Source organism: Diachasma alloeum, unplaced genomic scaffold (genome assembly GCF_001412515.2).
Source record: "Diachasma alloeum isolate Michigan unplaced genomic scaffold, Dall2.0 Dall_scaffold_00313, whole genome shotgun sequence".
In the NCBI taxonomy this organism is placed as follows: domain Eukaryota; kingdom Metazoa; phylum Arthropoda; class Insecta; order Hymenoptera; family Braconidae; genus Diachasma; species Diachasma alloeum.
In genome coordinates this window covers 1,077,609-1,089,111 of record NW_021680452.1, presented here as the reverse complement: position 1 = coordinate 1,089,111, position 11,503 = coordinate 1,077,609, and the positions used below count along the sequence as shown (strand labels likewise).

Below are 11,503 nucleotides of genomic sequence, written 5' to 3'. Positions count from 1 at the left end.
TTTTTTTTATAGTAAGAAGACAAGGATTTTCCAAAGTATTCAAATTTTAAATCGATATTCTAAAAATGCATAAATATCATTCTATTCCACCCTCCACTCGAAACGACACGACTCAATCGGAGCTGAGTTCTAAGCGTTGAGCCACAGCTCAAACTCAAGTGCCGGGTTATGCCGTCTGATGAGCGTTCGACTGTGAGCCGGTATGGAGCGGCGTGTCGCGGCGTGAACTCGGGTCAAGCGGCAAGCCGAGGCTGAGCTCGCGCTCACCCGAGTTGCGGCTGAATCCCCGGTTGAATTTCTACCCGGGTTGAGATTTTCGAAAGTCTCGAGTTAAGACGTTCGAATATTTTCCGTTGAGACTTTCGAATGTCCCAAGTTAAAACTCACGTGTGACAAAATTGAATAGAAAACGCTAGGGAACCCGCTAACGAATTTTATTGGATTTCTACTGAACTTCCTATTAGTTTTTGGCCGATTCTGTTGAAATAGTTGATAGAAAATATTCCAGTGAATAAATCAATAAAATTAGATTTTTTTGAACAACTTATTTTATTGAGTCAATTTCTATAGAATTTCCTCTGCTGAAATTTTCTAAGTTTTTTCAATTTATCTTCTTTTCTTTTCAATTTATCTTTATGGAGTATTTTCAATTTATATTTTTTTGATGAAACGAAAAGATAAATAGAATGCGTAAAGATGGTGACACTTTGAGAAAATTCTATAGAAAATATCTCAATCGAATAAACTGTATAGAAAATTCGAATTCTATTGACTTTTTTTGTAGAATAGTTTTTATCAAACATTTCAATAGGATCGGCCAAAAACTAATAGAAAGTTCAATAGTACTACAATAGAATTGTCTAGCGAATTCGCTAGGTTTTTCTGTTAAATTGTTGCACGAGTGCTGACGAAAGAATTTTGAATCGTCTTCGTGTTCATTGTGATTAATTTTTGGAAACCAAAAAACTTCAGGCACTGCACAATATAGTAATGGAGTGATTGATGTTTTTTTTAGTTCCAAAAATTAATTAGTTTAGACACGAGGATAATTCTAAAATTCAACACATGCAAGGGGTACATCTTAAGACATTCGAAAGTGTCAATTTAAGACTTGAAAAACTCAATTGGAGAGTTGGAAATCTGAATTTACGACTGGAAAACTGCTATTTAAACCCTCTGAATATTTCAATTGGAGATTTGAAAGTCTTAAATGGGGACTTTCGAACGTCTCAATTGAAAATCTTTAAAATCCCAAAATAAGGATTTTTTTTGGGTATGAAACACGTATGAAAAAAACCTGTAGGATTTCCTATAGAAAATTCTATAGAAAATCCTATAGGTTTTAGGATTTCCTATAGGAAATCCTATGGAGAATTCGAACATTTCCTATAAGATTTTTCTGGTGGGATTTCCTGTAGGATTTCCTATAGGATTTCCTATAGAATTCACTATCGAGTTTTTTATAGAAAGTAACACACAAAATTGAGACTCGGACAAATAGGTCATAAGGGTTAGGATTACGGTCATAAATCTCAGGAAACTCTATAGGGAATGCTGTGGGAAATCCGATAGGAAATCCAATGAGAAAAATCCTATAGGAAATGTTTAAATTCTCCATAGAATTTCCTATAGGAAATCCTATAGGATATCCTATCGGAAATCCTATAAAAAATTTTCATACGTAAAACCACGTGAAAATTATGTTCTGAAATGTGATTGTAGGCCATGATGCGATTTTCATAAAAATCACTGTCTCCTGAATTTCCAGAAAATATTAGGAAACATTCAATTCATAGAATCGGAAAGTATGAGTTGTACAACACGATCTTCATTTATCAAAAGTGTACTACAAATGTTTGAGTAATAATGAATAGAATTTACTAGTTACAGTGACACTGAAGAATTATCATTAAGGTAACCTAGTTTCATGGTTTATATATAAATTGTATTGTATTGTATTGTATACATACAACTTCAACTAACATTGCTTCCTTCTGAATTCACTTTTTTATCATAATTGCCAGTACTGTATGACAACGTATGACAGACTGAACATCGATACTCAGAATGTCGGAAATTATTCAAAATGAGAAATGGATCAGTATTCAAATACTGTCTTTTTGTCTTCTGGATCAACTTTCTCACTTCAATCGTTCACATAAATTCTCGGGTGTACGTGGATAGCGCTTATGGGATATATCGAGGTAAAAAAATGAAATCTCGAAGTGGGTTTTTCCCTCCAAATGAGGTTTTCCCTTGTCCTTCGGCGAATGCGGTGGGGTTGGGAGGTGGGAAGGGAACAAATCATAAAGACCCGAAAGGGTATACGAGAAGAAAAAAAATTTATAAGGGGGAAATATGAGGAGCAACAGTGCCTCCAATTTTTGAGCTACAAAGCAATTTTTGGAGTAGATTAACGAAAGCCCCATTTAAAAAATCTGAAAAAATTCTAAAAATTGTATGCTACCAAAAAGTTGCTTTAGTGCTGAATCCGAATCCGACGTCGATTTTTACAAATTGTAGTCAGGTCTATTTATTTATAACATTTTTATTGTTTAATCAATCATATCATAAAAACGGTTGCAGATAGAGAAAAAAATTTCAAACCAAAGATGTTTGTTATGTAAAAATACACATTTTTTATCGTATAACTTTTTCTCCTAAATGCGATATATAAAGAGTTATCATGGATGGAAGGGAAGTGACCAGCACGTTAACACTTGCGCGGATGTTTGGGCGCTCCGATGCATTTATTGGCAAATTCGATTAAGATAGAGGAAAATTGAATTCCGCACGATAAAATTAATATATTTTTCCATATATACAAATTTTTTGTCATTGATCACAGTGAATAGCGCAAATCTATTTCCATAGACTTATCAATCTTAGTTTCTTGAAGGAAAGATTTGAACTTCAGCTCTTAATCATTAAAATCGCAGAAGATGGAGAAAAAATTCCATGGAGATTTGCCGAAATCTACATTTTAGGGCTTACTTCGACTTGATTATTGACTTGTTTCGATATTCATCAACTATTCAATTCCTTCCTGGGGCGTTCCATGCTATTTCTATTGATTTTTTTCCGATTTTGCTGAAAATTTGATATGCTATAGAAATACTCCAAACTTACCTAAAATTCTTATTGAAAAAAAAAATTTCGAAATTTTGTGACGAATCACAATTTTCACGTTGGAACAGATGAGTGATTTTGAAAAAATTATAACTCGATAAATATCAATTTTAGTGAATAAGTGCAAGAGAACTTTTTTATTCAAAAATGGTGTAAGTTTTCGGGGGAAAAAACTGGAATTGAAAAAATTCAATTTACAATAAATTAATCAATAAACAAATTTAAAAGTTAATAACAAATCATGAGGGCATGTTGCAAAAAATCGGAAAATATATGTTATAGAGTATGTATTTAATAATTGCTAGTAAAATTGGCGTTCGCTAATCTCAAATAGTTCCCGAGATATTGAGTCTTTTATGAGGCGTGGTTGGCTGGAGCGGAGCTGTCAGCGCGGTACGGTGAATACACTCGGTAGGCTCTCCGCTGTCCAGTGTAGACTCTCCGTATCTGAGCAATAAATATATTGCAATGGATATTCTACGATTAAATACAATTGTAAATTGACCGCAAATTGTAACAATTTATTTGAAAAATGAATACCCTCCTATTCATTTTTCAAATTATATAACTTTATTAAAAACTTCAGGGGGAATTTTCCTAAAATATTCAAAGTTACATTCATCAAACGTGGCTATTTTTGTATTAATTTAATTCTACGCGACATTACGGATGTGAAATTCATTGTCAAGAGAATAGGTTTTACATTGGAGACTATGGGTATTAATAATCGGCGCGAAAGAATGAAATTGACGAGTTCCGGTGATGGTTAAAGCATTTAAGAATCGACTTTTCAGAGCATCCTCTACTATTTTATGTTCCTCATTTGTACAAAAGATACTTGCGATTGACTCTATTGAGTTTTTTGTGAATTCATAAAAGTCTCGTGGAGTCTTAATTTGATTGTCATATGGTCGCTGTAAACTCGCTCGAGCTGCGGCTCTCTTCACCGTTCCACCAATCCCATCACATGGCGCTTTTCCGTGGGACGTTGCAAAGAAATGCTAGTCAGCACTCATACCGAAGTCTAATTCATGGTAAACGAGATTGATAAAATTTTTCCTATTTTTATATTGAGAACTGACACCGTCCGAAAAATAAAAGATTTTATTGATTTGACTGTATTTAGTTTTCAAGCGGTTGATGACTTTTCTACGAAATAAATGAACGGCTGCCGTGTCATGATTAAGAGACTCAGAAATTAAAACAAAACTATCGTGGTTCAACTCGGTGCCAGCTCGATGATAAGTAACTATTGGGTGAAAAGTGACTTGATCTTTTGTCCAGTGATATCCCTGAAGAGCATCCTGAATGAAAAAAAATTAATTTTCCGATTACTATAAAAAAACCAAAAACTATAATTTCACGACTAGCCGTTGATAAATGTACTCGAGAATTTAAGCAATCTCTATTTATGCACTTCTGCAGAGAATGGATCGTCCTCTATTGGCTGATTGGCAACCAGCCAATCAGTGATTGAATCATCAATATATCCCGGATACCTGCTGGGCGTTCGGCTATCTCTGGAAGGGCACTCCATGTGCTCCCTTTTCACGCATATTGCAGTCATTGAAACCAAAATTTCATTACACACGAGTAGATGAGTAATAAAAGGTTGAATTTCACGGTCAATATCGGTTGCACTGATCACAGTGCATAAAGCGAGATACCCCCTGTAGCGACTGCTACACTTACACACACGCAGACACGCGCTGAGGAGCAATCACCAATAGACGAGCCCTATCTCGCTCTAATCCTCCGAATATCTCGCTCTCTCAAATATCACGCGTTTACCTGCTACCCAAATTATTAATCCGCACTGACCAGTGAGTCAGTCAGTCACAGTTCGTCTCCGAGTTCTACTCGGGACTCACTTATACGTATTCATCTATCTATTGTATATTATAATTAACGCGATTGTAAATATATTACGATTCAGTATTTTGAATACTTTGTTAGTAATTGTGCAAGCCTTTCCTAACACATCACAATTACTACACCCCTGCGATATGGTTGGCACCGCAGGTGCCCCGCCTTAGGCATCAGTTGATTGTCTATTGACATTTTCCAGAACCATTGAATTGTCAGTAAGTAATATCCAGAAGTCCATTGTGAATTGACGTTCGAAGAAAGTTACAGACTGAGACCCTATTGGATACGAAGACGCTCAGCACGTTCCCCCAATTTGGAATGCATCCGGAGAGACCTGCGACTTGCGGAACTCCATAAAGAACTCAATATCTCGGGAACTATTCAAGATTAGTCAATGCCATTTATACCAACAATCCTTCGATATCTATGCAATAAGATAATTTTTTTTCGAAATTTTCGCAATACGCCCTCATACTTTGTTATTAACTTTTTAATTTGTTTATTGATTAATTCATTGCAAATTGAACTTTTTCGCGTCCATTTTTTTCCTCGGGAAACTTACACTTGTTTAGAATAAAAAAGTTTTTTTTCAGTAATTGGATAAAATTGATATTTATCGAGTTATATATATTTTTTTTAATTACTCAGCTGGTCCACCCTGAAAATTTTGATGTCGCATAACTTGCAAAAAAAATTGTTTTTTTATTGTGGAGGTGAGCAGGTTGAGGAATAAATGTGAAGTCCAGCGGTGAGCGAAATTGAATTTTATATTAAATTAAGTTTTTCTTTCACAACGGTGATTAGAGAGTAAACTTGTCCTCGGTGCGAAATTGAGTCGTCAAGGGATGGATGAGTGAATGATGATGAGTGTGGAAAGTGTGCGATATTTATGTGGAGTGTAAGGATGTGATTGGTGGAAAATTTGGAGAAGGGATAAGTGAAATCCTGGCTTTCGATTGGTTCGGCACTGTAAGTTTCCGCCGGTGAGCTGTGATTGGCTCGGGGGTCCCGGCGGGGAAATTTTCGTCGTGACATCACAGCCGCTAGTCGGGCGCCTGAGGGATTATGGTTATAAACGGGTCATTAGGTTGAGGAAAGGTTTATGATTTGTGACTTGGACAGATGTTCTAGACTTTCGAAGGAATAAGGAAATGGATTTTTATGTGGGAATTGGCTCAATATCTCGACAGGAAAATTAGGGAATTGGCCCAATGTCTAGAGAGGAAAATTGAGTATATGTATGTGTGTGCGTGTGTGAATGACAGAGGTGTAGTGGAGACATAGTCACCACATTATGATATTCTAAGGCATGCTAGGAAACAATCGGAAACATACTCAATTTTTTTCGAAATTTGAAAAAAAAATCTCCTGATTCGATCGAAGTAGCATGACACGCCCCTGGTGACATGAAAATCCCCACTCTCAGATCATCTCACATACGCATATCACTGCATAAAACCATTCTCACTAGTTGCAACTTCGTCACCAGTCAGTCAATATCTACATAGCGTCTCGTGAAAGCGTCATTACGATTCATATTTGTGCACAATGAATATATTATCAGCGGCCGTGACATTATTTATTTTATTCTTCATCAGTCCCTCGACATCTGCTTCACCTGTTGTGAAAATTCAGCATGGAAGATTGCAAGGTACTTATATGAGGACAAGGAAGGGAAGAGAAATCTCGGCATTCAGAGGAATACCTTACGCTCTTCCACCAATCGGCGAATTGAGATTTGAGGTATGATATACTCTTGCTATTCCATTATCCAATTAATGTTACATGATGTTTCTGGAAACCGTAAAGCAGCTCATCAGATGAGTTGACAAATCATAAATAATTAATGCAGGCATTAATTACCTCGTTGAATGGAAAGATACTAAGCTAATGATCTTTTTTCTTAATACAGCTACCTCAACCCGTGAGTTCATGGTCAGGCACCCGCTCGGCTGAACATGACGCGGCAGTTTGTGTGCAAAACAACGTTTTTGCAGGTGAAAATGAATTCTTTGGCACAGAAGATTGCCTGTATCTGAATGTTTACACTCCAAAGGTGTCAGATTTTGAAAACGAACACGATGAAACTAGGTATCCAGTGATGGTGTGGGTTCATGGGGGAGGTTGGATGTGTGGCTCCAGTGACTCTTTATTGTACAACCCTAAATTCCTTCTTGATAAGGATGTTATTCTGGTATCTTTCAATTACAGGTGAATGATTATGTCAATTCAGAATGTCTCAAAACTGCCGGGGAATGGACGAAGAACTAATTCTTGTCAATCTTCACAGATTAGGGCCACTAGGTTTTCTAAGTACCGCCGATGAAGTCCTTCCTGGTAATCAGGGATTGAAGGATCAAGTTCTAGCTTTGAAATGGATTCGGGAAAATATTGCAGCATTCGGAGGAGATAAAAATAGTGTGACAATATTTGGGGAGAGTGCAGGTGGTGCTAGCACTCATTATCTCATGCTCAGTCCTCTGGCAAAAGGTAAACTTTACGAGGATTTTACGTTCGTCTTGGCACGGAAGGATATATGAATCCCCAGATTTATTTTCCAAGGTCTCTTCCACCGCGTTATTTCTCAAAGTGGCACAGCTCTAGCTCCGTGGTCTCGGACAACACCAGCCGCTGCAAAGAAGCAAGCTCAGCGACTTGCCAAGCAACTGAATTGTCCTGTTGAACCTTCTGAAAAACTTCGAGATTGTCTTCAACATAAAGATCCGATTGAAGTGACTTCAGCCGATGTAGAATGGCGGGTATGAAGGATCAGTCCATCAATTACCAATCCATTACTCTTTGACAAATTTGAAATTTTGAACTACTCTTGATACACTGATAGAAACGGTTAGTTATTGTTAACAAATGGATTTGGTTGCAGACGAGGGCCTATTCGGTCTCATTAAATCTTCATTCGTTAAGGGGGGACCCTTCTTTCGCCCTTCGTGAAATTTGACAGTCTTCGGCAGGTTCTAGGGACTTATTGAGCGACTTTAGTTATATGATGGGATATGTTAAAAAGTGGGAAAAATCCCGGACCCAATCGGTTTTGCCCCGTACTTCCACGGAAAACGTCGTTTTTCATGTTTCTACCTTTAAAACGATCCTCGTTCCCCAATTTTAATCCGATTTGATTGTTTTTTCAAAATATTCATGAGACTCCAAAGAACAAAGTTAAGCTTCCGTTTTACGATCCATAGTCAACAATTCACATTTGAGGAGCCTTGTTTCGTTCAATTTTCACTTTTCAAGTGAACCATTCATTAACTATTAACGAATATTCATTTGGTCATATTGAATTCTACCATGCGTTAATAGTCAACGAATCTCGTTTGGAATAAATGAATCAGTCTATCAGTTGTATATCTTTGAATCCGATACGAAGTGACTTCTTCTAAAATTTTATCAATTTAGACTCGATGAAGAATGGTTCATGTTTTATTAATGCACCCAACCATCAAGAACCAATTGTCCTCTGAACCACGGAATACTTTATATAGAGAGAGCACTTATCGGGTACAAAGATATGTAAGAAGTTGGTCGAAATTTCACATTTGGTGAGGAATGATCGATTGGTAATTGGTAAAATAACTCATATTTCTTGAGTTAGCATCCCTCGACTCAATTATACAGATGCAATATGACCCCAATGGAAACAAATTCATTTTATAGATTTTCAGCTATGATCCGGTGATTCCGTTCAAACCTGTAGTGGAGCCAAATCATCCTGGTGCTTTTTTAGCGCAGGATCCAGTAGAAATTCTGAAAAGTGGGAATTTGACAGACATACCTTGGATGACAGGTTTTACGTCACATGAGGGCGCCCTTCGTGCAGCAAGTGAGCCATCAGCATTTAATTCACTTGGAACGCGTATGAAAAAACCCGCCATGAAGAATTCATTCTATTGGACTATTCTGTGGGGACACTCCATAGGAAATCCCATAGATTCATTCATCGTTGTCAATTAGATGAGGTGGAACAAAAAATTAACACATGATTTCAACGAAAAAGTATTTTCTAAGGCAAGGAATGGTGGCACAAAAAAATTGCAGAACATTTTTTTCTAAAATTAAAACTGTAGCTGTTAGATACAATTGAAGAAAATTTAGAGCAACGGGTTCCTAAAAATGTATAACAAAGGGTGAAACTTGCAGCTCAATAGAAAATTTGACCCGGAGACCAGACCGATAATTGCGAGAACCTGCAATCACTATATAGATGTATGTGAAATTCGTTTATAAAAAACCAAGCTAAGTTACCCCATTTTCTTTGACAGACTTGTATGGACACGATGACACGAAGCACTATATTCAGAAACTGGCCAACAATTACTTGGAATTGGCCCCGGTGACCTTCATGTACGACAACGTTTGTTCAAAGTATATGCACACGCAAATTGCTGAAAAAATCAGAGAATTTTATCTTGGAAACAGAGCCATCGATGAATCAACAAGAATGGATTTGATACACGTGAGAAATCTTTTTTGATAACGAACAGTTTGGACCTCAGGGTAGCTGGTGTCTATACCGTCCAGCGGGTAATGCCGCCCACCCGTTTTTTTTAGGATTAGATGAGAAATTTTATTTTTATTTTTGTATTATGCAAATATTTGATCACAACAAGTAATTTCAACAGAAATTTCCAATTTTCTAGCGTGAAAACACAATTTTAAAAAATTAAGATCATTTCCTACCGAATTCTTCAAATATTTCGGCTCCAGAATTTAAGATTTTTCAAATCTCCAGTCGGTCCATAATTAAATGGAGTGCTAAATATATGTTTGTTATACATTTCCACATCCATTGCGACCTTTTCGCAGAAAAATATCTTCATCAGTTACTATTGGCTATTTTATCAATTCCGCCCAGAGTTTGTGGGTAATGCCGCTCAGGATTTCTATAGGGCAACTAAACTCTGCAGCTAGAGGGCGGTCGAGTGACAGCTCGATTGTTTGGGCTCACGCACGAAAAAAGTTAATAGATAAACCTATCGAATTCATTGGAAAATTCTATTAAATTTCTATTAAACTTTCTATTAGTTTTTGGCTGATTCTATTGACATGTTCAATAGAAAAAGTCAACAGAATTCGATTTTTCTATATAACTTATGCTTTTCATATATTTTCTATAAAATTTGCTCGACTCACATTTTCAGTTTTTTTCATTCTATTTTTCTTTTCTTCTCATCAAGAAAATCAAACGAAAAAACTTTGAAAATTTGAGCCGAGGAAATTCTATAGAAAATATCTCAATAGAATAAGTTATATAAAAAAATTGAATTCTATTGACTTTTTCTACTAAAGATTTTCTTTTGAACATTTTAATAGAATCGTCCAAAAACTAATAGAACAGTTCAATAGAACTGTTCTAACTGTTTCTAACGAATTCGATAGGTTTTTCTATTAAATTTTTTCGTCCATGGTAGTCGATGGCCACTGGAACATCGGGTAAATTCAGGATAATTTATTATTATTCACGTGAAATCTTTCTCAAAATGGAGCCAAAGAATGGAAACGAAGGATGAAAATTGGAAAAATTATAACAGCTAGTCTGCATTGCTCAAAACAGTTATCAAAACAAGGTGGGTGGTATTGGACGCATGTCGGGTGATATTACCCTCAAAGTTCGATTCCATCGCTCACTGGCCGATGGCAATTGAATTCCATAATTAAATGTGTTTAATGTTAATAAAAAATCTGTCCTCTTCACATCTTCGAGTAAACATCTCGAAGAGTCCATTCTAACCGTTTATGACTCCATGTAGAGTGTGAGGCTGAAAAAAAGACTCATTTCCCCTTCAGCTCCCCGTTTCCTCCTTCATTTCAGCTCACCTATTCCCCTAAACTTCTACAACTCAAGTTCTTCGTGCATTCCAGATGTATTCCGACGCTATGTTCACCGTCAATGCAGCGAAGGCTGTGGAAAAGCATCTCAAAAGTCTCGGAAGTCCCATTTATTATTACTACTTGGCCTATCGTGGCAGTAATTCATGGTCAAAGGTATTCGGTGATGGAGAAAGAGACTATGGAGTCTGTCACTGTGACGACCTTCTATATCTATTTCCCCAAGGTGAAGTTTTCTCACCAGGTAGTGTCTTAACAGAAGAGGATGGGAAAATGGTCGATATCATGACAACTTTGTGGTACAATTTCGCTAAAACTGGGTGAGTTGAATTATATAACGACAAGATCTCTCCAGAAATAGAGGCTCTGAGTTAATAATCAATTTAATTATTTATAGAAATCCTACCCCCGAAGTTACTCCAGAATTACCAGTGAAATGGAAACCAGTGAGAACGAGCGCGTCAGAGTATCTTTCAATTGAAAGTCCTCAGCATATGCGAATGTCTGAAAATTTATTGAAGGACAGACTGCAATTTTGGGAGGGGTTACCGTGCGCTGCAGGTCTCGCCCCATTGATTGCATCGGATCACGTGAAGGACGAATTGTGAATACAGTGAATAATCCTGTCGCTTAATAAACAACATATTAGTCTTCATTAAAA

At 36.7% G+C, this 11,503-nt stretch overlaps 1 protein-coding gene across 3 annotated transcripts; it reads left to right on the top strand.

The window, feature by feature from the left end:
- Nucleotides 1-5,660: 5,660 nt before the first annotated feature.
- Nucleotides 5,661-11,503, top strand: LOC107039943 (venom carboxylesterase-6). 3 transcript variants are annotated; one of them, XM_015259809.1, is made up of 9 exons: nt 5,661-5,746; nt 6,597-6,741; nt 6,911-7,209; nt 7,289-7,488; nt 7,561-7,757; nt 8,671-8,836; nt 9,276-9,469; nt 10,876-11,162; nt 11,240-11,503. In XM_015259809.1, exons 2-9 carry the CDS (start codon nt 6,658-6,660, stop codon nt 11,448-11,450), a joined length of 1,638 nt encoding a protein of 545 aa, XP_015115295.1. In that variant the 5' UTR covers nt 5,661-5,746; nt 6,597-6,657; the 3' UTR covers nt 11,451-11,503. The 3 variants fall into 3 exon arrangements, with proteins under 3 accessions (XP_015115295.1, XP_015115294.1, XP_028982056.1); XM_015259808.2 differs by lacking the exon at nt 5,661-5,746 and having other exon boundaries at nt 5,768-6,741; XM_029126223.1 differs by lacking the exons at nt 5,661-5,746; nt 6,597-6,741 and having other exon boundaries at nt 6,926-6,995; nt 7,090-7,209.

Bases quoted from the DNA above. Each gene is read 5' to 3' on its own strand.
- LOC107039943 (XM_015259808.2), top strand. From the start codon at position 6,547: ATGAATATATTATCAGCGGCCGTGACATTATTTATTTTATTCTTCATC. The intron at 7,210-7,288 runs GTGAATGATTAT...CAATCTTCACAG, and splicing joins CTGGTATCTTTCAATTACAG to ATTAGGGCCACTAGGTTTTC. The intron at 11,163-11,239 runs GTGAGTTGAATT...AATTATTTATAG, and splicing joins TACAATTTCGCTAAAACTGG to AAATCCTACCCCCGAAGTTA.